Source organism: Pongo pygmaeus, chromosome 12 (genome assembly GCF_028885625.2).
Source record: "Pongo pygmaeus isolate AG05252 chromosome 12, NHGRI_mPonPyg2-v2.0_pri, whole genome shotgun sequence".
NCBI lineage: Eukaryota > Metazoa > Chordata > Mammalia > Primates > Hominidae > Pongo > Pongo pygmaeus.
The window spans coordinates 123,986,604-124,013,777 of NC_072385.2; the positions used below are offsets into that span (position 1 = coordinate 123,986,604).

At 52.1% G+C, this 27,174-nt stretch overlaps 1 protein-coding gene across 5 annotated transcripts; it reads right to left on the reverse strand.

The window, feature by feature from the left end:
* Positions 1 to 1,052: 1,052 nt before the first annotated feature.
* On the reverse strand, positions 1,053 to 25,425 carry KLF11 (KLF transcription factor 11). 5 transcript variants are annotated; one of them, XM_054474413.2, is made up of 4 exons: positions 25,221 to 25,425; positions 9,463 to 9,732; positions 7,275 to 8,220; positions 1,053 to 3,655 (listed from the first exon to the last, which is right to left on the reverse strand). In XM_054474413.2, the coding sequence occupies exons 2-4, from the start codon at positions 9,721 to 9,723 to the stop codon at positions 3,375 to 3,377; spliced, it is 1,488 nt and encodes a 495-aa protein (XP_054330388.1). In that variant the 5' UTR covers positions 9,724 to 9,732; positions 25,221 to 25,425; the 3' UTR covers positions 1,053 to 3,374. The 5 variants fall into 5 exon arrangements, with proteins under 5 accessions (XP_054330388.1, XP_054330384.1, XP_054330389.1 ...); XM_054474409.2 differs by lacking the exon at positions 25,221 to 25,425 and adding an exon at positions 12,112 to 12,337; XM_054474414.2 differs by lacking the exon at positions 25,221 to 25,425 and adding an exon at positions 11,983 to 12,040.
* Positions 25,426 to 27,174: the final 1,749 nt, after the last annotated feature.

Here is a 27,174-nt window from a genome sequence, read left to right on the forward strand (position 1 = left end):
GACACTTTCCTCTGCTGTTCCAAAGACCTAGGGCCAGTTGTCCCCAGTCACACACGTTGCCTGGACACCTGCTGCTGACATCGATTGGTGGATCCGTGAGAGCATTCTCTGTTCCCAGGAGTGGGGCACGCTCGTGCACGTGTGAGCACATGGGAGAGCATAAGGCTGTCAAAGAAGTGTAGCCAAGCGCCTCACAGAAGAGAGAATCCGTGTGTTTTTTGTTTTTTTTTTTTCCTTTTTCCTTTCTGGCAATAATGAGGCAGGAGAAAAGTCTTGTCAGTTGCCACGAGAGGGATAATCACAATTGCGGCTCTAATACTCCACTCTAGAAGGAGGCTCCGTAATCAGGCCTTTTGTGTGGTGAGGGTCTGGACCCCCTGGGGACAAATCAGACTTTCTGAGGTGGGCAGGGGCTGTGTTTTCTGAGGATATATGGCAGCGTTTAGTTTCAAGAGTTAGGAAGGAAAAGAAGGAAGAAGAGTGAAGCCTGTGGCTCCATGATGTACTTTGTAACCCTGGGCCGGGGGTTGAAGGAAATAATGGAAGAGACTTCCAAGCACTTCCTCCAGAGTAGCTGGAAAACCACTTTCAATTCTGCCTCTTTGCAGCCACCCCCTGGCACAGGAAGGGCACGAGCACTGACGGCCACAGGGTCACCCGGCACACGACTGGGTCTGTCTGGACCAGACCCACTGCCAGAGTGGCCACTTCACGTTGGCTTTTTGAGACAGGGTCTTGCTCTGTTGCCCAGGCTAGGGTGCAGTGGTGTGATCATAGCTCACAGCCGCCTCGAATTCCTGGGCTCAAGGGATCATCCTGCCTCAACTCCCCAAAGTGCTGGGATTACAGGTGTGAGCCACCATACCCGGCTCGCTTCACATTTTTTTCAGAAAGAACCCTCCAAAGAACCTAAAGAAACAGAATAAAACTCCAGAAAACAAAGAGGAGAGTTTAGTTTGAGCCAATACACAATGAATTTTATAGACTCTTCCAAAAAGTCTCTAGGTATACTTAGGCCGCCAGGCACAGTTAAATGACACAGGACACACATCCAGTTTAAAATCAAGTTTTATATGATTCAGAGAAAAGTTACATTATACATACTCATTTAAATAATATCAAAGTCTGTTACATAAAACATAATTATGAAACATTTTAAGTCTTATCATTCAAACTACTTAAAAGGCTCAAAGTCACAAAAGATCAAGCAAAACTGCCCAGGCAATAAAGTGCACGAGGGGAGCCCACCTCTCCAGCGGCCATCAGCACCCAGAGCCGCCAGCTGAGGGCTCCATGCCGAATCCATACACAAGGTTTGTGGTTCTCAGAAGAGTTTTCAGACAGGAACTGTTTCCAACTTAAAATCTTTCAACAGACAAATGGAGGTGGAAGGGGAATGGTTTACACAAAGTATTTCCAAATGTAATCAAGAAATGGAAGTGTAAATTAAAACCATTTCCAACATGTATCTCTTCTTTAGAAATATCACTACTTGGAGAATGTTGTGACAAGCAACCAAATACTCAAAAGACCTTACCCACCAGAATACTGGCAGGACTAACATTACTCTGCATGTCATAATTAAGAAAAATATCCAAATTTGATGCCATTTATAGTGTGTACAGTCAAAAATGTGTATGCTGATTTTGATGAGCGGGAGAAAGGACTGGGTGGTGAGGAAACATGAACTATGCACAACATGAGACAACAACTGTGCTGTCTCACGACGACAGGGCACTCACCTATGGAGTGTCCACACTGAAAACCTCCGAAACACACACACATTTGTGTCAAGTAACAGCTGATACTAAGGGGCAAGTTAATGGGTATCAAGTCACACACAATGAATGACCAGGTGGAGATTTTATCAGACTACAAAGAACAAAACACAAAACCTAATTTTATTCAATATTCCACCTTACCATCATTTAAATAAAGGTAAATGCCGGTAATTAACACAGACAAAATTTAAATACATACTGCACAATAAAAAAAATTCCCAGGCTACCAAATTAGTGCAACATTCTGTATGTTCCTACATTTATTCCATTGCCTGAACTTCCAATGTTTAACAAAAACCAGTGTCAGTGGCTTCTTGAACACAGGCGGCCACTCTCGTTTATCTATGTGCTCATACAGTTGAAAAATATTGTCCATCTATTTTCTAGGCAGACTGTAAAACACACCATACCAAGTAATTTTCTGTTTGGTCAAAACAATTTCCTTCAAACAAAACCAACAGAAAGGCAGCTGGGTAGTATTACTGCCATTTAGCGTAACTTGCATCTCCTCGCGTTTCTAGTATTTGGCAAACAAAGGAAGCAGAATCTTGGCACTGCCTGCCTTCACATGCATCTCACCCCAGTTAAGCTGTGCTCTGGTGGAGTTTCATCCAACCAATACAGACATTTCCTTTTTTTCTGAGAAGTTACTCTACCCACAATATAGTACGGATAAGGCCACAGCAAAAGGAGTCAGAACTGACAACTGACAAAGCGGCTGGATTTGAGTGTTTATCTTTTTTGGTGTTTTAGGTACAAACAAGAACTGAATGGCTTGCTTTCAGCAGAGCCATGGCCAAGACTATTACAGACTAGATCCTGCAGCAAGTACTGGTCCCTGGGATCTGCCCAGTGGCTCATGTTCCTCTCTGCAGTACATCCTTCATGACACACCATGGACACAGCTCACTAGTTCCAGTCAACCAAAATTCTAGTTCTTGGGTGACGGGAATGATTGCCTAGAATTTCCTTGAAAACGTTATGAAGAAGCTGACTGCAAAATTTATTTTTCCCTTTTAAGAGGTCCTTATTCAACCAGGTCCGATTTCAAAAAGATCTAAAAGGCCAGATAACTTGTGATTTTTGTGGTGGAATAACATGTCGAGTTTACTAAAAGAAGGGCCATTAGAAAAAACTTTGTTATTAAACACTGAAAAGAAGGCTGCAAAATGATCTAGCTAGAAATTGGTGATCTGAGCACCAACAATATAAATATTTTTATAAAAACCAGTATAAAAATTAGTACCCTGTCTTATTTCTACAAAACATCAATAGAAAGGTTGTAAAAATCCAGATTTTGTAAACTTTATTGCCGAAATATTTGTTTGAATGCTGGTGATTCAGATTATCAAATTTTCTACCATTTCTTTAAAAAAACCCAAACAAAAAAACTTCTGAAACTACAAAAGATACTGAACAGGGTCCCAAGTGGAAAAGAAAAGTTAACATACTTTCATCAAAACCAGCTCCCCGATCTTCCCCTAGCCCCCAAGACCGTTTTTTTTGGGTGAGGCAGTGGGAGAGGAATCCATCAGTTCCATTCCTTAAAAGAGGCTTTTTAAAAACCCCATGAGGGATGTCCTAGTGGACCTTTCAGGCAGAGGCTGGCATGCTCACCAGTGGGCTCCCCGGGCTCTCTGCAGAGGCGATTCTGTTCAGCTTGCCAACCTCTGCCTGCCAGCCTGGGATCTTTTTGGTCGTCATGTGGCGCCGGGCATGCTTTGTCAGGTGGTCACTGCGCATGAAACGTCGGTCACACACCGGGCACACAAACTTCTTCTCCCCTGTGTGAGTTCTGCGGTGGCGAGACAGCTCATCGGAACGAGCAAACTTTTTATCACAGCCATCCCAGCTGCAGGTGAAAGGCTTCTCCCCTGTGAGGTGAGAAAACACACATTAAAGAGAAAAGAAATGCTAAGCACCTTATTCAAGGGGTTAATTCATGTCGTTTTAAAATCGTGTTCATCAAACTCAGAAGAAAGTGATATCTTATTATTCTGGATTTGGATGATTTGGGTCAAGAAATCCTCCAAAAGGCATTTATTCCTCCCACACTTAAGATGCAATATGTTAGTACCCAAAGATTTCAAGCTAATCTTTCAAAATATATTTAAAAATAAATCAGGTGAAGTATAAGTACAGGGGCTCAAACCTATAATCGCAGCACTTTCGGAGGCTGGGGAAGATCAGTTGAGCACAGGAGGAGTTCCAGACTAGCCTGGGCAACAAAGTACAAAACCCAATCTTTACCAAAAAACAAAAATAAATTAATTAAAAATGTAGCATCCGGCCAGGTGCAGTGGCTCACGCCTGTAATCCCAGCACTCTGGGAGGCCGAGGCGGGCGGATCACAAGGTCAGAAGACCGAGACCATCCTGGCTAACACGGTGAAACCCCGTCTCTACTAAAAATACAAAAAAATTAGCCGGGTGTGGTGGTGGGCACCTGTAGTCCCAGCTACTTGGGAGGCTGAGGCAGGAGAATGGCGTGAACCCGGGAGGCAGAGCTTGCAGCGAGCCGAGATTGCGCCACTGCACTCCAGCCTGGGCGACACAGGGAGACTCTGTCTCAAAAAAATAAAAATAAAAAATGTAGCATGCAGCTGGGCACGGTGGCTCACACCTGTAATCCCAGCGTTTTGGGAAGCCAAGGTGGGCGGACCACCTGAGGTCAGAAGTTCGAGACCAGCCTGACCAACATGGCAAAACCCCGTCTCTACTAAAAATACAAAAATTAGCTGGGTGTGGTGGTGGGTGCCTGTAATCTCAATTATTCTGGAGGCTAAGGCCAGGAGAATCGCTTGAACCTGGGAGGCGGAGGTTGCAATGAGCGGAGGTCACACCATTGCACTCCAGCCTGGGCGAGAGTAAGACTCCGCCTAAACAAGAAAAAAAAAGTAGCACCAGCTGGGCGCGGTGGCTCACACCTGTAATCTCAGCACTTTGGGAGGCTGAGGCAGGCGGATCATGAGGTCAGGAGATGGAGACCATCCTGACTAACATAGTGAAACCCCGCCTCTACTAAAAATACCAAAAAAATTAGCCAGGCATGGTGGCTGGCGCCTGTAATCCCAGCTACTCGGGAGGCTGAGGCAGGAGAGGAGAATGGCGTGAACCCGGGAGGCAGAGCTTGCAGTGAGCCGAGATCGCGCCACTGCACTCCAGCCTGGGCAACAGAGCAAGACTCCATCTCAAAAAAAAAAAAGGTAGCATCCATTCACTCTACCTTACTCCAATTTAAATATTTTTCAGGTTGGTAAATATATATAAAAAGCAATCTTATCCAAGGTAAACTTGCCCAGTCTCTACTTCTCATGAAAACTCGAAGTTTACAAAATGGTACAAGGAGATTCTTCAGAACTCTTACAGTTATTTATTTTTATTTTTATTTTTTGAGACGGAGTCTCACTCTGTCATCAGGCTGGAGTGCAGTGGCGTAATCTCGGCTCACTGCAACCTCCGTCTCCCAGGCTCAAGCGATTCTCCTGCCTCAGCCTCCCAAGTAGCTGGGACTACAGGAGCATGCCACCAAGCCCAACTAATTTTTGTATTTTTAGTAGAGATGGGGTTTCACCATGTTGGCCAGGATGGTCTCAATTTCTTGACCTCGTGATCTGCCTGCCTTGGCCTCCGAAAGTGCTGGGAATACAGGTGTGAGCCAGAGTGCCTGGCCAATTTTTTTTTTTTTTTTGAGATACAGTCTCGCTCTGTCGCCCAGGTTGGAGTGTAATGGCGCAATCTCCATTCACTGCAACCTCCATCTCCCAGGTTCAAGTGATTCTCCTGCTGCAGCCTCCGAAGCAGCTAGGATTATAGGCATGCGCCAGCAGGCCCAGCTAATTTTTGTATTTTTAGTAGAGACAGGGTTTCACCATGTTGGCCAGGCTGGTCTCAAACTCCTGACCTCGTGATCCACCCACCTCGGCCTCCCAAAATGCTGGGATGACAAGCGTGAGCCCCTGTGCAAGGCCTGTTATTGAATTGGAAGTACTTTAGGGAACACGGAAGCAACTTGTTTCAATCACTGCAGGTCATTCTGTCAGTATTTCCACAAGGTAAACTGAATAAACAGTAAAACCTCATTCAGTCACCTCCAGAACGTGGAAGCTGTGCTCTGGTGTAATGCAAAGTTCCCCTGGAGAGTCCCAGTGAAATGCAGAGCTCACCAAGTCAACAAGCCCATTAAAAGAGGCAGGCAGGTCAATTCCCCTCAGAAACACCATTCCCTGACACAGCCCCACGTCCATCTGCCATGCAAACAACCAACCCTCATTTACTGACTAGTGTCAGGCCCTTGTATCAAGCACCAGGAATATATCCAGGTGAGATAAATATATAACTAACTAAAAAACAAAGGGAGAATATGGTAAGACCTACAATAAACCACTAGGATCAAAGAAGGAAGGAAGATAAACAATCTAATAACTAATCCTAGGAAGGCCCTGGGAGGGTTTCAGTAAGTAGAGATGGGCAGAGGGCCAAGGGGGAAGGGTGGAAATACGGAACCAGACACAGAACATTGGGGAGGCTGTTTCTGAATGGGCAGAGGCGAGTACTTCACGGGCCAAGTTTGGCCTTATCCTCAAGGCAAGCAGCCACTCAGTAGAATGGAGTAGTAGAGTTCCTCTTATAATATCTGAACACCAGACTGTACTTTATTCTACATGCGGAGGCTACCATGATCAGAGCAACAGAACACAAACTCACAGAACACCTGAGAAATGGTGCCCTCACCTACTGAAGCGATTGTCTATCCAGCAACACTCAGACCACTGCTGGGCAGCAGGGCAGCCACAGGTCCCATGGAGCTATTTAAACTTCAAGTATTAAAAAACGTAAAATTCAGTTCCTCAGGCACACTAGCCACACACTTCAGGTGGGAGCAGCCAGTGGCTACCCTAATGGACAGACAGCAAACATTTCCACTGTCGCAGAAAATTATGTTGGACAGAGCTGGTTAGACAAAAGACAGATCATTAGGTCAGCACAGTTTCTTGTGTGACTTACTTTAAATTAAAAACTACTCTCAGAAATAAGAAAACTATACTCTTTTAAAAAATATTTTAGAATTTGAACTTTTCTATAGTTTGGCCAGACCTTTTCCCACATAAACGTAAGTCACACTGGTAAGATACATTTACTAAATGTGAATGAATGCATGTTTTGTTCAAAAAAAAAAAAAAGCATGAAACGTCTACTGCAATGTGAACAGAAGGGGACACTGTGAGTCACTCTAAAAGCTATCAAAAGACAATCACAGAACTATACTATATTTTATCTTCCAGGGCGAGCGCTCTGTATGCAAACTCCTGATGGCTGTGCTAACAACCCCACCCTTACAAGGTTGTGCGGGCTTTTCAGAACCAAAGAAAAAGCCACACTTCCACCTTCACCAGGGGTTCTCATGATCCCCTCCCAGCCAAAGGCGGCTCAAGGTGTGCTTCCTAACCACAGGGTCTGGTGTGCCTGATGCCCTACCTGCCCCGGCGCTTACCTGTGTGAGTGCGAAGATGGGCCTTAAGGTGGGAACTTTTGAAGTAGGTCTTCCGGCAACCTGGGAAGCTGCAAACATAGTTCCTCCTTCGGGAAAAGTCTACCTGAGGGACACAGTTTTGGCTAGAGGCGATGAACACTGGAGCAGGGGCAAGGGGCAACAACTTGGTATTCCCAGCAGCCATGACATTGGCTGCACAGGGGGCAGGCGGAGGGAGGGCTCCCTGGGGCAGGACCAACATCACAGCTCCCTGAGGCACAGGAGGTCCCACGAACACAGGTTGAGGTGCTGGAGCAGCCTGAGCTAGGATGGGTCTCACAGTCCCCACAGACAACTGGGGAGGGGGCTTCAAAAAAGCTGGTAACATGCTACTTTGTCCAGTCACAGGGATCATCTGGCAAAGGACAGGGGGAGCAGGGACAGAGACAGAAATCAGAGAGGTGGTTTTCCTGGGCAGGTCATTTTCATAATTCTTTGGTGAGCAAGTCTGAACTGCAACAGGCCACCCTGCCTGCTGGCCTTTGTCAGTGAGCAGCAGGCCACTAGACTTGTGCAAGCAGGGCTGACAGGACACCAAGTTAGTGTTGAGTAAACTGTCTGTGAGGTGTGTGTCCTGCAAAGTTTCAAAGTGTCCCAGAAGCTGCTCTTCTCCTTCTCTGCTGTCAGAAAGCTGGCAATCTGGAGTCTGGGTGGTGGGAAAGCAGGCAGCAGGGCTCTCCCCAGTGTGTCGGATCACGCTGGTCCCCTTGGCCCTGCAGGGAGAGCTGGGCACTGGCTCCAAACTCAGCAAGCCCCTCTCCGCGCCCCTGCTCAGAGCTCTGGCCACTACAGCAGAGGACTGGAGGACATCCGTGGCTGTGCATGCTTTGGAATCTGTTACTTGGGGAGAAACAGGTGTCCTTGTCGATGGCTCCACGAGATCAGGGCTCTGAGGAGGAGTTATGCACTTGAAAAAAAAAAGTACCATGTGAAAAGGTTGCTTTAAAATTTAAAAGGGATTTAATTCATCACAATGCTCCCAATATCTTTACACGGAATCATCTAGACACTCAGCTAACCCTGTTTGCAACATCCCAGTGGGTTTCAAGGCTGCATGGGGCACTTTGCTTTCTCAGCTTATTCCCACAGCGTTTACCTCTCCCAAACCTACACAAGAGCCCAATGCAGGGAACTCTGAGAGGAGCTCCTGGCCGCCAGGCCCACCACTTCTGCAACCCTCCCGACAACCCACAGGCCCTTCCCATCCCTCTCCAAATCTACTTTCTACACTCTTCTTTCAGAGCAAGCTTCCAGCCCAGGACAATCACAATTTCCACTTCTGTTAGCAACCTACAGTTCTCAACTTCTCCAAGCTGAGATGCAATTTTTCCAAGTACTTTCACAGATGCAGCAAATTAAAAAACCAAAAAACAGGAGTGACTTACTGCACCCAACTCACACAACTCACATTAAGGAGTCGGCTGCCACAGGAGGGCAGAGGTGCCACCCAACGAAGGCAATCTGATGTCAAAGTACATGCTTTCTCCAGCTGCTACCGATATATCCTGATACTAGAGGCTGGGTCACCAGGAGAATCTAAGCTCCACCCCGAGATTCCCCTGGGGAGGTAAATTTCACTTTCTCACATTAATCTGTAGGTTTCATCCCACGGACATTAACCATGTAGCTAGCAAGGTATCATCCATCCACAGAAAGAGCATATTTTTCAGATATGAAGGAAGAATTTCTTTTTTTTGTTCTTTTTTTTTTTTTGGAGATGGGGGTCTTGCTCTGTCGCCCAGGCTGGAGTGCAGTGGCGCGATCTCAGCTTACCGCAACCTCCACCTCCCAGGTTCAAGAGATTCTCCTACCTCAGACTCCTGAATAGCTGGGACTACAGGCGCCCGCCACCACACCCAGATAAATTTTGTATTTTAATAGAGATGAGGTTTCACCATGTTGGTCAGGCTGGTCTCGAACTCCTGACCTCGTGATCCGCCTGCCTGGCCCTCCCAAAGTGCTGGGATTACAGGCTTGAGCCACCATGCCCAGCTGAAGGAAGAGTTTCTACTCCTTCAGACCCACACAGAGAGGGTATGCAACTTATTTGCCAGCGTCCCAGGGAATCTTCTCACAAGTTCTTCAAACCACTGAGTTCAGCTACCCTAGTCATTTCACAAAAATGCTCCTCCCTCCCACCTCCTCTTACCAGAGTCGATAAAGAATGGAAGTCTTTTGGTAGTTCAGGTGTGGCTGCATCCATATGCACAGTGGTGGTGACATCCCCAGAGTCAGAGACAGGCGTGAGGGGTCTCACCCGCAACAGGTCACCTTTCTGGGATCTCTGACCCCAGGAGCTCATACAAACAAGAGCCTCGACAGCTTCCATGTCTGTTTGCTCCAAGATGCTGCAAGTAGACCTTTCGCTGTCATGCCGCTTCCTCTCCAGGATGGACTCACATATGTCCATGATGTCAACCTAAAGGCGACACAACACAACGGCTTCTCAGTGCAGGGGAAATACAGAGGCCACCCATGATGGGCATGTGGATATGCATACCAGAAGCCTACAGTAAGCATGTAATGCACATGCAATACTCTACAGCAACAAACACCGAGCTGTAGTAAAAGACATTCAAGGAATGCTCATGACAATTCGGCTTTTAAGCCAACATTTCAAAGACAGAACTAAGCTGGCAAGCGTTGCCGCCAAAAATCCTGACTCTTAAAAAAGGCTACTAAGTTCACATTTTTCTTGGGTAAATGATTAATAAAATTAACTCCTGAGGTTCAAGCCAAACAGTGGCTGGGGTAAAGCAGCTGCCCAACACTGAGGCCATCTAGTCGGTCTGCCAGTGGCCGTGGTGCCCAGATGGCTCTCTGAGGCGGCAAAGCCGCCAAAGCAGTGTCCCTACAGATGCTCTCAGGGACTCTGGGGCCTTTCCCCTAGGCCTCCAGGACTCCAAGCAGATAGGGCCCATGGCAATTCCATCAGTTCCCTCCACAGATTCGGGAGTGGAAGTCATCTGTTACTGTCCCAAGGCTAGCAGGTGGTGACAGGAAGCCAACCTGCCGCGATCCTGGAAAGGATCTCTTGGCAGTTTTTTTTTTTTGAGATGGGAGTCTCAGTTGCCCAGGCTGGCGTGCAGTGGCACAATCTCGGCTCACTGCAGTGCCCGCCACCACACTTGGGTAATTTTTGTATTTTTAGTAGAAAGAGAGTTTTGCTATGTTGGTCAAGCTGGTCTCGAACTCCTGACCTCCCGAGTTCAAGCAATTCTCCTGCCTCAGCCTCCAGAGTAGCTGGGAGGCATCCGCCACCACGCCCAGAAAATTTTGTATTTTTAGTAGAGACGAGGTTTCACCATGTTGGCCAGGCTGGTCTCCAACCCCTGACCTCAGGCGATCCACCCGCCTTGACCTCCCAAAGTGCTGGGATTACAGGCGCCCGGCCTTGTTTTTTTGAGACAGCGTCTTGCTCTGTTGCCCAGGCTGGAGTGCAGTGGCACCATCTCGGCTCACCACAACCTCTGCCTCTCAGGTTCAAGCGACTCTCCTGCCTCAGCCTCCCCAGTAGCTGGGATTACAGGCGCCCACCACCATGCTCAGCTGATTTTTGTATTTTTAGTAAAGAGCGGTTTTCGCCATGTTTGTAAAGCTGGTCTCGAACCCCCGACCTCAGGTGATCCGCCCACCTCGGTCTCCCAAAGTGCTGGGATTACAGACGTGAGCCACCGCACCCGACCCTCACCATCTCTTTAATCTGGAGGGGAGGAGGAGGGAACAGGCTGGAATGAGCTGATCTCTTCCAAAAGAAAACTAATCCGGGGGTGAGAGGGTGATATTACTCTGAGAAGAGTAATATACCTCCCTCCCAGGGAGGTTACAGTGGGCTGAGATCGCGGGCCCACTGCACTCCGGCCTGGGCGATAGAGTGAGACTCCGTATTAAAAAAAAACAAAAACGGAAAAGAAACTTTAAATGTACGAAGATACACGTTTCCTCTCAATCTGCCATGCACCAAAGCATCAAAGCTTTCCGTCTGCCCGGGTTCCCCGAGATCAAACAAGACGAGGCCACCTCAAATCCCCCGCCTCTGTCTCGCAGGCTGCGCCACGAAACCCCCCTGTGAAGTCACAGAACCGGACGCCGAGGCCCGCTCACCACACGGGCGGGAAGGGGCTCGCCCAGCCCATAGTGCCCGCAAACCACGAGGCCCGCGCTCGGCCCACGTCCACGGCTACCTCCCCGAAGCCCCCGGGTCGCGACGCTTAGGGCCCCCAACGCTCGCGTGCCGCGTTCCCGCCTCCAGGCGTTGCCCCGCCCCCAGGGCCGGGCGGCGCTCCCGACTCCCGTCGTTGCCCCGGCCCCCAAACCTTGCCCCGCCCCCAGGGCCGAGCGGCACTACCGCCAGCCGCTCTTACCCCGCCCCACGGCCACGTGCCCCGCCCCCAGAACCGTGCCGCGTTCCCGCCAGCAGCTCTTGCCCCGCCCCCACGGCCGCGTGCCGCGTTCCCGCCAGCCGCTCCCCCGCCCAACGGCCGTCCAGCTCAAAGGACCGGGGTGACGTCATGGCTGGAAATAGCCGCAAGGCCAGCGGGGCGGGGCCGCCCCGGAAGCCCAAGACAAAGCTGCGCGGGGCACACGCCCCCTCCTCGCCCCCGCCGACCCGGGCGCGCCCCGCGCGGCCACCGCCCCGCCCGACTCCGGAGCCCGCCCAGGCCCCTACCGGCGCGGCCGCAGCGAAGCGCCGCACGCCCCATCTCCCGCATTCACAGGCGCGCAAGCCCCACACCGCGTCCCCCGCCTCGCCCCTGGCTCAGACGAGTAGTGCCGCCGCGGCAGCCCCACCACTCACTGCGCGCGCGTCGTCTGGGCCCGCGAAGTCCGGCGTGTGCATCGTGCCGGCCGGCCGGGAGCAACAAAGCGGCCACGGGGCGTGAGCTCGGGCGCAGCAGCGGCCGCACGTGGGCTGCGGGCGGCGGCGGCGGCTACCTGGAGCTCCTGCGGCCGGCACGCGCCTCGCCCGCCCGCGCGGCACTGCCCCGGCGCGGCCCTCGCGGCGCGGGAGGGGCGGGGTTGCCGCGGAGGGAGCGGCCGGCGGGGCGGGGCGCGGAGGCGAACCAAAATACACCGCGCCCCTAACGGGGCGGGGCCAGCCGCCACCCGCCAATTCGTGCCCGGCCCGTACCCGGCCGGCCAATGAGCGCCGCGGGGGGCCGCGTGATCGGAGCCTGGCCGAGGCGTGATCGGGCTGGGCGGGACGCGGCACGTGTTTTGGTCGGAGCGAGGGGCGGGGCCTGAGGCCCTGGAAAGTAAGGGAAAGGTCGCAGAGGCGCCGGGGGCGCGCGGGGCGGAGGGGGCGGCGCGGGGGCGGTGGCGGCGGCTGGGGAAATCCCAGGGCCGGAGCCGGACTCGGTGCGGGGAGAGGGGACCGCGCTTATAGGAAGCTCCTGCAGCCCCACCGGCTGAATCCATCGGTAGCGGAGACCCACCTAGAGGCCTCAACCCGGCTTTTGTTTGCTTGTTTTTAACTTCTGTCAGTCTCCCTTCGTCTCTTAGGAATGCGTCCTTGACCGGAGAGGTCGGAAAGCTGGCCAGTTCTAGGTGACATTCCTGCATCCGGTCATTTTTGCAGACACCGGGAGTCAGAGCTTCTCGGCCTGAGTGTCCGCTGACGCCCCTCCTCTGGCGTCTCTGGGCCTCTTCCGCTCTGTTAACGGGGTCAGGGGAAGCCGAAACGGGCAGTCACCCAGAAGGCGCCCGCTGAAACCCGCCCATTCTTCCCAGGCCCCGAGAAAACGCCGCCCCCTCCGGGAAGTCCTCGAGCCTGCTGGAGACATCTGGCCCGCTGTCCAGGGCACCTTTTTTTTTTCTCCCTATATTTCGGTTGCTCGCGTCTCTTGGTGTGGTTTGCCCACGTCTGCAGCGCCAGGTTCGTGGAGAGCAGAAACCATGCTGTTTGTCTGCGTCGCCGCAGCCTTCAGCTCAGCGAGGAGCCACCCCTCCGTCCGTCCACTGCGCGCGCCTTTGCTGAGCTGTGATGCGGGTTGGTGCTCAGTGCAAGGGGCAGAGGCCGCAGTGAGGAATCCTCCTTTTTTAAAAGCTCACATCCAGGGAGCGGGAGCAGAGAGAGAATCCCGGCACCCTGGGGCTTTGCTCTGAGCGAGAGAAGCCTGGTCTCGGGAACAGGCCGGGCCCCACCACTCAAATGAGCAGGACTCTGGTCCCCACTTGCTCCTTCGGGGCCCACTCGGGTTGGGCAGAGGAGTTGAGGAGAGGGTGTTTGCTGAAATAGTAAGAGGGTTTAAGACGAATGAACTGTGATAAACTGCTCGCATGAAGACCCCGGAGGCTCTGAGAGGGGCGCAGGGTGTTGTGTGTATAAAAAGTTAAGTCTTAGATACACACTGGAATATTCTCTTGCCTGGACTCCTGCATTCGCCTTATAACTGGTCTCCCTGTGTCCACTCCAGCTCCCAGAGCCCTTTCCCACTCAGCACCCCCAGGGGTCTTTAACCCTTTCAGTGGCTCCCACTGTACTCAGTGTAATGCTTCTGCTCCCCACTGTGGCTTGTGAGGGACCCAGCAGGGACCCAGCCCCTCCTTCTCCAGCCCCATGCCTCTCCTCACGCCCCCGAGTGACAGCCTGGGCCTCCTCTTGGACACCTGTCCCACCAGCACCTCTGCCGGCTCCAGGTCCTTGCACTTGCTGTTCCCTAGAATGCTTTTCCCCCAGATGCCGCCTTTACTGTCACCCGCAGTCCGCCTAGACAGGCCTCCTCTAGGGGACACACCCTCGGGGCCGACCTCCAGTCCCCTTCTGGCGGGCCTTCTTGTTTTCTTCCTCCGAAACACTTTTCTTGAACTGTCCCTTTTCCATTACTTCAGTTATTTTTTTATTATCTGTCTCCCCACCAGAAGGACTCTCCCAAGGCCAGGGAGCCTGGCTGTCTGATTAGTCCACGTAGGTGAATGAGCGAATCGAAGGTATCTACCAGCCTCCCTGCTTGAACATCCCGTGAGCACCTCTAATTGTGTCCTTAAAAAAACTCAACTCAGGGCCGGGCGCGGTGGCTCACGCTTGTAATCCCAGCACTTTGGGAGGCCGAGGCGGGCGGATCACCTGAGGTCAGGGGTTCAAGACCAGCCTGGCCAACATGATGAAACCCCGTCTCTTCTAAAAATACAAAAATTAGCCTGGCACGGTGGCAGGTGCCTGTAATCCCAGCTACTCAGGAGGCTAAGGCAGGAGAATCGCTTGAACCCAGGAGGCAGAGATTGCAGTGAGCCGAGATCGCACCACTGCACTCCAGCCTGGGCCTCAGAGACTCAGTCTCAAAAAACAAACAAAAAACTGAAGTCGGATTCCAGCCAAATCTGGATTTCTCACCTCCGTGAAGGGTACAGCTGGAGACCCTGTTCCTTGATCTAGAAACCTGAGCGTCACCTTTACCACCTCCCTTTCCCACAGTTGCTTTCTTCTGCCCATTACGCCATGCACTTCTTCCTTCTCAGTTCCTCTCAAACTCTTATGTCACCCACGCCAGCCCTTGTCCTGGCCACCACCTGCTTGCCTGAATTGTTGCCACTGCCTCCCAACAGGTTTCCGTCTCTCCAGCCAGACGCCCTACAATTTGCCCTCACCTCACTGCCAGAATGATCTTCTGGAAGCAGAGATGGAGCTGAACCTGTATTCAAGCCGTCAGTTGGAATCCAAACAGTTATAGGACTGACTTCAGGCTCCATGGCCAGGAACCCATGAGTCTTTGTAGCTAGGCTCCAGCCAGCACTTCCTGCATCATTTCTGACCAGTTTCCCAAATTGCTTTCCCAGCTGTCTTCCTGCCCCCACTGACCCAATACAGAACCCTGTACTCTCAAGGTCACGCCACTCTCTTCTGTTTCTAGACAGCATTCCTTCTGCGTGGAACATGCCAACCCTTGTCTGCTTTGACTTTGTAAAACTGCATGAGACGGCCGGGCACGGTGGCTCACACCTGTAATCCCAGCACTTTGGGAGGCCGAGGCAGACAGATCACCTGAGGTCAGGAGTTTGAGGCCAGCCTGGCCAGCATGGTGAAACCCTGTCTCTACTAAAAATACAAAAAATTAGCCAGGTGTGGTGGCGGGTGCCTGTAATCCTAGCTATTCGGGAGGCTGAGGTAGGAGAATCGCCTGAACCCAGGAAGCAGAGGTTGCAGTGAGCCGAGGTCATGCCATTGCACTCCAACCTGGGCTACAAGAGTGAAACTCCGTCTCAAAAAGAAAAAGAAAAGAAAATGACTGCATATGACTCCCCAGTGAAGCCCTCCCTGATTGGCGTCTGCTGAGGCCAATGCCTCAGCAGAAGGCAGCATGCCTGGGCTTTGGAGTCGGACCTGGATACAAATCCTTGTTTTGCCGGTATGACCTTGCCAAGTCTTCTTTCCTGCAGGGCAGAAGGCGGCAGCAGCTCTCCCTGAAATGGCAGTCTGGCTTCTCTTGCCCCAGGGTCTGTTTCTGCTCCTTGGACGGCAGGCACATGTGGGAACTGTGCCCTCTTCAGCCATGAGCCCCTGTTCTGCCCACATCTAGCCCATCTTCCAGATGGACAGACAGGCTGTGGTCGTTGCCAAACCCCTGATTCTGGCCCTGTCCGCAGTCAGAGGGATGGCAATTTGTAAGCTACAGACTATTGCGAATCATTCACTTGGAGACTTCGCCAAGACCACTGGCACCAGGCTCCGTAGACCCTCGGGAAGAGCATGGTCTGGCAGGCAGACTGGATGTGGCCACAGATAACATCCCCTAAGGGGAGAGCGTGAGCCTGTAGGCCAGGATGCCACCACTTTCTCCTGTGTCCTTCCAGAGAGAGCCTGTGGCTATGCACGCTTGCTGCTACAGAGGGTAGTGCTCTATACCTCCTGGGCTCACTTACTGACTTCAGTCTTAGGGCTTATTGCAACTGGTACATAACGATCAACCTCATAGTTTGTAATGGTTAAGTAATATTCCATCATATGGATGTGTCATTTATTTACCATTCTGGTTAAATAACCAAGATGTTTAGTTTCCAGTTTTTCCAGGAACATCGTGCCCCTCCATCATTTGCCCACCTGGAAGGATAACTACAGGATAAGCAGCTCTTAGAACTGGAATTGCTGAGTTAACTGCTCTGTGCATTTCCTTGCTTTTTCTTGCCTTTCTTTTCTTTCTTCTTCTTTTATTTATTTATTTTTTTGGGTAAATTTTTATTGAAGTATAGCATAGCGTAGATACAGGAAAGTGGAAAAACTTAAATGTACAATTCAATGAATTTTCACTAGGCAAACACACTGTGTCACCAGCACCCAGATTTAGAAACAGAATATTACCAGAATCTCAAAAGCCCCTGGGCTGCCTTGCAGTCACTATTTACCCTTTCCCTGATCCCCTGCATAGGATAATACTTATCATGGCCTCTGACGCCGTCGGTTGGTTTTGGATGTATTGACACTATTTTTGTGTGTGACACTTTTATAATACAAAGAAAATCATACAGTATGTTCAGTTTGGGGTCTGGCTTCTTTTACTCAATGTGTTGTTGTGGGCAGTTGGAGTTTGTTTATTCTCATTCTTCTGTTCTCTTTCTCTTTGGTTGAGCTTACTGGGCTGGAAGCAGTACAAGGACCAGAACATGCTGTGAGCTGACCAGCCGCTGGGCTGGCTGTCTGGTTGACAAATGACCTAACAAATGGTTGACAAAATGAATGGATGAATGAATCACAGATCCACTAATCCACTGACCTGTTCAATGCCTGACTCGAAGTTGAGTGTCCATTCCTCCCAACACCCCAGGGCCCCCGTCTCCCTTTGCTAGGAGCACTCACGATGGTGAGCAGAGAGGTCTGTAGGGGTAGCTGAGGCACAGATCATCCAGGTCAACCTGCGTATTTTACAGATGGGGAAACTCAGGCCTAGCAACTTCACACAAAGCCACTTTGCTCAGGGGAGAAATCATCATGACACTGTGTCTGATGTGGTTAAGGTACGAAGGAGGACCAGGTCAGAAGACGTTTATTAAATACCAAAAGTAGGCCAAGTATCGTGCTAGGGGCTAGCTCTTCATGCCTTTGGATCCCCTGATTTCAGCCCCATCTATAGATGAAGCCACTGAGGGACGAGAGGTAAAGCCACTTGCCTGTCATTGCTGGCCAGTGAGCGGAGGGCCCAGGATCCATCCCTCCAGCTCGGGTGCGGTGCTGCTTTCTCCCAACTGCCTGCCCCTGGAAAAGGGGCTGCTAAGAGCACGTGCTGAGTCCTTATAAGCTGGCCCAGAGTCAGGGGCTGTGGGCAGCTCCCACCAGGCACAAAAGGGGGTGCTCAGTCCCATCACTCCAGGGAGGGTGAGGAAGCTGGTGTGCTTTGTTCCTGCTGTGGCTGCCATACCCCTCCCCGCATTGGACACACCTCCTGCTGCGTGGCTCTGGCTGCCTCAGTGGCTGCACTCGGCCTTCTTTCTGTGTCTCCGGGCTGGGCTATGACCTCACTGTGTGATAAGTCTTCAAACCTCCCAAGAGGGAGGACCAGGTTGGCTTAGGCTTTTAGGCTCAGAGTAGAGGGGCCACATGGCCCAAGGAAACTTTTGCCAAAGGAATTTTTGCCAAAGGAAAGCCCCAGAATGGGGCTATGGGTGTAGTGGGCCCTGAAAGCTTCTTTGAGGACATGGGCACTTGGCAGGGGCCTTGCAGAGGCTGGGCTAGTACAGCCTATGGTGGGGAACGGGACCCCTTGGTGCTCAGGGCTGTGGGACTGTGGAGGAACAGGAACCACCCTCGGCCCTTCCCATCCCTACTGTTCAGCAGGAAACTGACTCAAACAATGGTACATCCTATATACCAAGAGCCGTGCTGGCACAGGCGTTGGGGGAAGAGGTGGGACCCAACTACTCGTGTCTGAGGAACTGGTGGGAGGGCTGGTCTGGGACAGTGCCCAAAGAAGACATCATTTGAGCTGGGAGTTAAGGACAGATAGGAGGTAGCCACCCAGGAAACAGAGGTGCCCTTTTGGTACTAGCTTCATACCTCGTCCACCTTTGCATTCTCCAGCTCTTAGCACAAGACCCTCCTATGCGGTGGGTGCCCAGTGAATTGAAATAAGCCTAGGAAGAAACTTAGGCCATTGTCCAGGCCAGTGGTTTTCCAGCATGAGCCCAGAAGGCGTGTTAAAACACAGATTGCTGGGCCTCCCCGCTGGCCGGTGACTGAGCAGGTCTCCGTGGGGTCTGTGAATCTGCACGTCTTTTTTTTTTTTTGAGACGGAGTCTTGCTCTGTTACCCAAGCTGGAATGCAATGGCATCATCTCAGTTCACTGCAACCTCAACCTCCTGGACTCAAGCAATTTTCTCGCCTCAGCCTCCCGAGTAGCTGAGATTACAAATGCCCACCACCATGCCTGGCTAATTTTTGTATTTTTAGTAGAGATGGGATTTCGCCATGTTGGCCAGGCTGGTCTCAAACTCCTGACCTCAGGTGATCTGCTGGCCTCGGCTTCCCTAAGTGCTGAGATTACAGGCGTGAGCCACTGTGCCCGGCCAAATATGCATGTCTAATAAGTTCCCAGATGTTGTTGACACCACTGGTCCAGGAATCGCGACAGTGAGAACCACTGATTTAGTCCAATCTCTGCATCTTACAGAAAGGGAAATGGAGACACAGAGAACAGAAGCAGCCTGTCCCAGTTACTCAAAGTGTGGACAGAGGAATGACTAGACGCCCTGCCTCCAGACTCACGCTGAGTCCCGCCCCGAACTACACTGCAGTGCCACCCTGCCACCTCTTGGACAGAGTGCCCCAGGAGCAGCCCCAGAGGAAAGCCTCAGGAGCCCAGCATGTCGCTGGGCAACAGCACAAACCGCCGAGTGGCCTGGGAGGGCAGCCTTCCAGGGGTCCTCGTGGCTACCCAGCCCATCTGCTCAGCCAACTGCTTGCATCTGGGTGTGTTGCCAGCCTGACTTCCCCAGTGACCCAGCGTAGTGCTGGCACCAGCACAGACAGGGCAGCAGGGCCAGCCAGGCCAGGAGCTCAAGGCACTGGCAGAGTGACCAGTGGAGAAACATCTCACAGGGTGACTTGGTGTGGATCCCTGCGGGGCCTGAGCAGGAATCTGTTGGGATGCTGCTGTCATTCCTGTCCCCTGGGCAGAGCCAGGGGGCACTTACCCAGGTCTCTGCTCAGGCTGATGACTGGTACTGTGTGCCACTCAGCGTTGGGGGTGGGGAGGCCCAAGCCGGCTAGCTTCCTGACTCAGCACAAAAACGAATTTTAACCACTTGAAGGAAATGCCCCGTCTGAGGCAGGCCAGCCTCTGGCTCAGAGCTGAACACATTGGAACCAGGAGTCACCAGCCTCCCCCAGACAGGCCAGGCCCTCTGCCAGGGGCTTTCCTGGCACCAGGGCACTCATCACCACTGGCTCCTCCTGCTGGCCTGTTCCGTAGCCACAGCAGCTCCCCCTCTGCCCAGGAGCCGCCACCCAGGCTGCAGTCAGTGCCCCTCCCAGGAGTCCTCATGTGGGCATCTCTTCTATTGCTTGGTCAGTTTATACTTGTCTCTGCCCTAAACTGGGGGCTCCAAATCCAAAGACCATGGAAACCTTTACTGAGTAGGCCCAGTGCAGGCTGAGGCTGATCCTCACCGAGAAACTGGCAAAGCACTTAACCAGGGTGGGCTTATAAAGAGGCCTCATGCCCAGGTTGGTCTGCAGCCCCTCCCTGGACACCTTCCTGGCTCAGTGTCACTCATAGATCCATGCTGGGTCTCCTTGGGTCACTCTGGGCCACTCTGCGTGGCATGGGGAGCTGAGAGAAGCACAGTCTGCCTGTCTGCAATCATCTGGCACTCACAGTTTGGACGGAATCGTCATTCCTTTCACTAACCCTAGCTGCCCTCTCCCCAGTTTACCACTGCTGTATGGGAACTTGAAAAAGTGGGTAAAATTAGCCAAGCGTGGTAGTGTGCACTTGTAATCCTAGCTACTTGGGAGGCTGAGGTGGGAGAATCACTTGAACCCAGGAGGTGGAGGCTGCAGTGAGCCGAGATCATGCCACCGCACTCCAGCCTGGACAACAGAGTGAGACTCCATCTTTAAAAAAAAAAAAAAAAAAAGAAAAGAAAAAGTGGGAGCCGTCACTCTACTACAAGAAGGACCCCTCTTACTGTTTGATGGTGTTGGGCTTTGGCAGGAGGGGGCGAGACCCTAGACTGAACTCACTGAACTCCCTGACTATAGGCTCAACTCCCAGAGGCAGTGATGGACAACCACCTGGGAGTTTGCTGTTTTGCTTTTTTATGCCCATTCACGTGTGGGCTGCTCTTCAGTAAGCAAGTTCCTGTTGAAGCTGGATATGCTGCCAGCCACTGGGCTGGGCACTGGGGAGAGAGGGGTGTAACAGTTCCTGTGTGACCTTGGGCCAGTAGCTTAACCTCTCTGAGCCTGTTTTCTCATCTGTAAAATGGGGATGGAAACTATAAGCACAGGATGTCATGGGAGTAAAATGAGATCATGCTCAGAAAAATACTTGACAAAGGTGCCTGCCAATGACTACTTAATAAATGACTTTTTAAAAACTGTCCCTTGGTAAGGAAGCTCACAAGGAAAGTAATGATTATGGTATAGTTCACGAAATGCAAGGAGAAAGCACAGGGATGGAGCTCTCCCTTAGCACATGCCCCAGGGGAGGGGCTCACCTAGCTTAGAGGGAGGGGACAGGAGATAACGAAAATGCATTGTAAATAAGCAAATGGAAGCAAAGGTACAGTTCTGTACAGAAGAATTGCAAATAATATATGGAGAGAACTCCCCTCCAGGAAATGGAGCTTAATTTTCCTCCCCTTGAGTGTGGGCTGGACTTAGTGACACATTTCTAACAAATAAAGTATGGAAAGGGAGATAGCAGCTTTGCAGTGAGAAACCTTGCAGTCATCATTTCAATCAAGAAACAAAGGTTAATGTCACCAGTGATAAATTGTGTTGAAATTACCTACTCCTGATATGACGTGATGGGAAGGGCCCTTCATCGCCATTGTTATTCTTTCCAAAAATGCAGAACTCCAGTTTAATCATGAAAAAAACATCTGACAAACCCAAATGGAGGAACACCCACAAAATGCCTCGTCACTGCTTTTCAAAAGGGTCGAGGTCGTGAAAACCGAGAAAGAACTGAGAAACCATTTCACATCGGAGGAGGCACGATGGCTAAATGCACCCTGGTCGCCCTGGACTGGATCTGGAAACAGTAAAAGTGCATTAGTGGAAAACTGGTGAAATCCAACGAAAGTCTGCAGTTGGTGATAGTATTGAATCAATGTTAATTTCATAGTTTTGACAAATGTACCATGGTTACGAGAGATGTTAACATTAGGGGGAACTGGGTGGAGGGTACATGGTACTGTGTACTATTTTTGCAATTTTTGTTTGTTTGTTTTTGAGACGGAGTTTTGCTTTTGTTGCCCAGGCTGGAGTGCAATGGCGCGATCTTGGCTCACCACAACCTCCGCCTCCCGGGTTCAAGCGATTCTCCTGCCTCAGCCTCCCGAGTAGCTGGGATTACAGGCATGTGCCACCACGCCCAGCTAATTTTGTATTTTTAGTAGAGACGGGGTTTCACCCTGTTGGTCAGGCTGGTCTTGAACTTCCAACCTCAGGTGATCCGCCCACCTCAGCCTCCCAAAGTGCTGGGATTACAGGCATGAGCCGCCGAGTCCCGCCTGTTTGTTTTTTGAGACGCGGTCTCACTCTGTCGCCCAGACTAGAGTGCAATGGTGCAGTCTCAGCTCACTGCAGCCTCCACCTCCTGGGTTCAAGCAATTCTCCTTGAGAATCAGTGCCACCCGACTGGAACACATCACCTGGCAGCCCATTCTAGTACAGAGCAACAGCCCCCATGTCCAGGAAGTCCCTCTTTACTTCTTGCCAAAGTTGCCTGTGTTATCTGCCCCAAGCCATGCCACAGAAGTCCTCAAGCTAGGGCTCAGGCCCGGCTTGCTATCTCCCTTTCAGCACATAGATCAGCTCATTGAGCATGTGGCGCCTGCCAGGGAGTCGTGCTGAAGCTCATGCCCCCACACCAAGGGTCTGTGAGATGGCAGCCCCAGAGACTGGCCCAGGGTCCGGGGAGAGGGCCTCTAAGCCCCTTCTTCCTCAGGAAGTGCCCCTCACCTTGTCCTGCCCACAGGCAGCAGCAGTGTTGGCCCTGATGAGCGCTGGCATTGGGAAGGGGCAGCAGGAAACAGCTCCTCTGTGCAGCCTCCCCAGGGGCTGCCCCACAGCCCCACTCCCCGCCTGTGTGCTGCACACTGGCCACCTTGTTTGCTCTGGGAGCTCCTTTACCAGGGGCTTCCTGAGGCCTCCGGCCCTGCTGGTACCTGGAGGCCCCAGCCTCTTGGCTCAGGAGGAGGCCTGGGGCTGGGCGTGGTGACTTGCGCTTGTAATCCCAGCGCTTTGGGAGGCCAAGGCTGAAGGATCACTTGAGCCCAGGAGTTCAAGAGCAGCCTGGACAATATAGCAAGACCCTGTCTCTACGAAAAATTTAAAAATCATACAATTTTTTAAAAAAGTAAAAAGGAGGAGGCCTGAGGGGCTACAGTGGCTGCAGAGTAGCATGACCACTGGGGCTGCGGAAGCATTTGCCCTGCGGGAGAAAGCGCTTTCGAGGGGGAAGGTGGGGTGTCTCTGACCCGGGCAGTGAACATGGGGCACCAGAGGGCAGCTTGACCCTGCTCCCAGGTGGAATCTCTGAACCCTTGTTTCATCTGCTCTCAGAGCCTGGCCTCCCCTGTCTAAGGCTGCCTGGGTTAGGAGCCTGGCACACACTGGGCTGCTATGCCAGTCTTTTACACACACATTTACCAGGCACTTTCTCTTTCGCCATCCCCTCATGATCAGCCGGCAGGGATCATTATCTGTAGGTGAGTGCAGGCTTAAGAGAGGCTGAGCGGCTTGGCCAGTCCCACAGGCAATGGTGGCTGAGGCCTCCCCAGGACCCAGGTATTCTGAGAGAGCCTCACATCGTGGGGCTGGGGGCCAGCATCTGTCCCAGCCATGCTATCCACGCACATGCAGGGGGTGGGAAGAGCTCTGGGGCTGCACACATCTGGGCTGCCAGTGTGTCTTCACCACTGTCTGGCTCTGCACCCCAGGATTTTGGGGTCGGCACATGGCGTAGGGGGTAGAAGGGTGCATCCTGAAGGGTGGACCTCTAATGCACCTGGCCAGACACAAAAAGGCAGCCGGGGGTGAGTCTGTGAGGAGTGGGCAGCAGGACCAGCACAGTGTGGAGAGGGCGGAGAGAGTGGGGAGGGCAGTGTGGGGCCAAGGGCAGGAGGTTCTGGGCGCATGTCAGGCTGCTCCTGTCTCACTGAGTATAAACAGCTCCTTAAAAGTGAGCTCCAAAACCCAGCTTACTGGGCCATTGATGGCAGGCTAACCTTCGGGGCGTGCCCAGTGTGTCCCAGAGGGGCCCAGGATGGGAGAGCCCTGTGGCCAGTCTGCAGCTGGTGCCTGCACAAACCTAGGCCCTGTGCTCCCTCTGGCACCTGGGTGAGGCCCCCTCAGGTGGAACAACTGCTAACTGCTCGTTAAAATACAAGAGTGGTGGGTCTGGGCGTGGTGGCTCATGGCTGTAATCCCAGCACTTTGGGAGGCCAAGGCAGGCCAGATCACTTGAGATCAGGAGTTTGAGACCAGCCTGGCCAACATGGTGAAACCCCGTCTCTACCAAAAATACAAAAATTAGCTTGGCATGGTGGCGGGCACCTGTAATCCTAGCCGAGGCAGGAGAATTGCTTGAACCTGGGAGGTGGAGGTTTCAGTGAGCCGAGATCGTGCCACTGCACTCCACCCTGGATGATAGAGCGAGACTCCGTCTCAAAAAACAAAAACAAAAACAAGAGCTGGGGCGAGGGGCAGCAAGGCGATAAACATCACTTGGAAATTTGGGGCTTAAAAAACTGTGTAAAGGATCAATCTGCTTGTGAAGGCTAACAAAGCTTGGGGCTTGATTAACAAAATGCTCCTAATTTATCATTCTTAGTATTAGGACCAGGAGCAATATTAAGAATATTCACATAATGTGAACACACAGTTAATCATGTTAGCCACTATTTATCAAACACGGTGTGCCAGACACTGTTGCATACACACATACCCAGTCTCTCATTTAATTTTCACACAGACTTGTAGGTATCCTCAGCCTATTTTACAGAGGGGGTTGAGTGTGGGGGGGGGTGGGGCTAAAGGGCTTGCCCAAGTCTCGCTCACACAGCTGGCCCAGATGAAGCCCTCTCTGCCCGCTGCCCCTGCCGCCCCTGCCCCAAGCCTTGCCCTCCCAGTGAGTGTGTGGCCTGCATCGTCATGTGTTTGTGGACTGTGGTGGGGGGAGGAGGGAATCCCCTATTTAAATGTTTTTTTTTTTTTTTGAGACAGAGTCTCACTCTGTCACCCAGGCTGGAGTACAATGGCACCATCTCAGCTTACTGCAACCTCTGCCTCTCATATTCAAGCGATTCTCCTGCCTCAGCCTCCTGAGCAGCTGGGATTACAGGTGCGTGCCACCATGCCTGGGTAATTTTTGTATTTTTAGTAGAGATGGGGTTTCACCATGTTGGCCGGCTTGTCTCAAACTCCTGACCTCTGGTGATCCACACAACTTGGCCTCCCAAAGTGCTGGGATTACAGGCGTGAGCCACTGCGCCTGGCGTCCCTATTTAGATCTTTAACTAATGCTTTTGTGACTGGCAGAGTGGAAAGATTTGTTTAATATTTTTATGTGGTGCTTTACATAAATTGTAGTATTATTATTGCAAAAGCAGCTCATCCTTATTACAGAAAGCAGAAATACAGAAAAGTACATAAAAAGAAAGTCCATTTTTCTCCTCTCCTTTGCCCTGTCCGTCTCCACCTCCCCCTTTTCCCTCCTTCCCCTTCTTCTTTCCCTCCACCTGCTCACCTCTTTAATCCTGTGAAGAAGCAAGTGAGTCCTCCCCTCTTTCCTTCTGCCTTAGTCCAGTCGGCTGTCTCAAAACACCATAAACTGGGTGCTTCTCAACAACCGACGTTGATTTCTCACAGTTCCGGAGGCTGGAAATCCAAGATCAGGCGCCAGCATGTTTGGATTCAGGCAGGGGCTGTCTTCCGGCTTGCAGATGGCTGCCTCCTCATCACGTGCTCACGTGACAGCGGGGAGGCACCGGCCCTCTGGCCTCTGGTAAGGGCACTGATTCCATCATGAGGGCTCTCCCCGCATAACCTAATTACCTCCCAAAGGCCCCACCTCCTAATACCATAACGCTGGGATGAGGGTTTCAACATATGCATCTAGGGGGACACGGAAACTCAGTCCCTCGCATCCTCCTACCTCTTAAGGCAGGCGATCAGGGCTGGGCTTTCTTGGGTGTGGAAAGTACACACACATGCACGAACACTCTCTCTGGTTTGAGTTTGGAATGTTTTCTGCTCACGAGTGTATTCCGTGGCAAACCTATTCCACTGCGCCTGGCTTTTTGCATCCTGGGAGTCAACACCCAGCCCACACTTGAAGCCCTAGCCCATTGGGTTTATGAGCTCTCCAGGAGCCACGCAACATTGTGAAGCCTCAGTTTCTTTAACTATAAAATGGGAGTAATAATTACAAGGCTAGGAGAAATGGAAAAAAAAAAGATAAAATGGGAATAATAATAATAAAACACTCCAGGCTGAGTTGTTTCAAGAATTAGAGATTATGCTCCACAAACGTGGCACTTAAAGTCAGTCAACAATCCCCACCCAGAGCAGGGGAGTTTTTGGCTTGACGGGGACAAAAGCAGAAACAGCTTGTGTGTGTGTGTGTGTGTGTGGCGGGGGTGGGGGTTGTTTTATGCCTATAGGAGAACGGGACAGCTGGGGTACTTCATTCTTGGGGGACTGCCTCTGTCACCCCAGCATGGGGGGACCCTGGAAAGCTTGGCAGGGACAGGGGCTGGGGTCTCCGGGGGCAGGTGAGGCACCGCAGGAACCCTGGGGTGGGCAGCCTCTGCCAGGACAGCAAACTGTCCACCGTCCTACAACAAGGCCTTGGGGCTGCTTGTGGACACACGTGGTTTCCTGCTCAGCGGTGTCACAGCAGGGGCTACAGACCTTTCAAGTTCCCCACACTCCGGCTTCCTGGCTCCAGCTTACAAAGTTCCAGCGGCGGGGCAGGAAGGGAGGGGATGAGGGTGTCTCAGTCCCTGTGTCTTCCTCTGGGTGGAGACAGGTGGAAAGGGACTGCCAGGCGCCCCTTGTTTCACGGGGGCTCACGGAGGGCTTTGTCTAGTATCCAGGGAGCAAGAAGCTCCCGCCCTGGGGAAAACCCCTCCCTGGCCCTCAGGGTGGGCCGGGCCACCACTTCCCCTGCAGAGGGACACACCCAGGCCGATTGTCTCGGCAGCCAGTGTGTGTGTGGGGGCAGGCCCCAGCCTTGGTTCCCTCTCTGGAATGACAGGATGTTGTCAGTATGCTGGCAAGGGGGTGGCAAGCAGAGATAAAACAGCCCATGTGGGTGTCAACGCACCTCCCTGGGTTCCAGCAAATGGCAGCTGGGTTCCAGGTGCCCAGGTGGTCCAGACCAGGGGGCTGGGGAGCATCTGTTCCCAAGACTGCCCTGCGTATGTTCCACGCTCGCTCCTCATTCAGAGGACAGGAAAGGGTGAAATGACCCCTACCCCCTACGCTTTTCACGATTTCATTTCAACAGACCCTCACTGAGGGCCCAGGCCGAGCTGGTCCTGGGAGATGCTGAGGTTTTGCTGCCACCCCCAGTATACCTTCCGAGGGTGGGCAGTCATGTGACCAGGCAATGGGGCCAGGCCAGAGGAACTAGGGCCGGAACCCTGCCTCCTGGCCACATTTGAGCTGAGCATTAAAGAGGAAGGGGAAAGGGAGGG

Excerpts from the sequence above, each read along its gene's own strand:
- KLF11 (XM_054474409.2), bottom strand. The coding sequence starts at position 12,153 with ATGCACACGCCGGACTTCGCGGGCCCAGACGACGCGCGCGCA. Across the intron at positions 8,221-9,462 it reads TCCATTCTTTATCGACTCTG|TGCATAACTCCTCCTCAGAG; the intron begins GTAAGAGGAGGT and ends TTTTTTTTCAAG. Across the intron at positions 3,656-7,274 it reads CCATCTTCGCACTCACACAG|GGGAGAAGCCTTTCACCTGC; the intron begins GTAAGCGCCGGG and ends CTCACCTCACAG.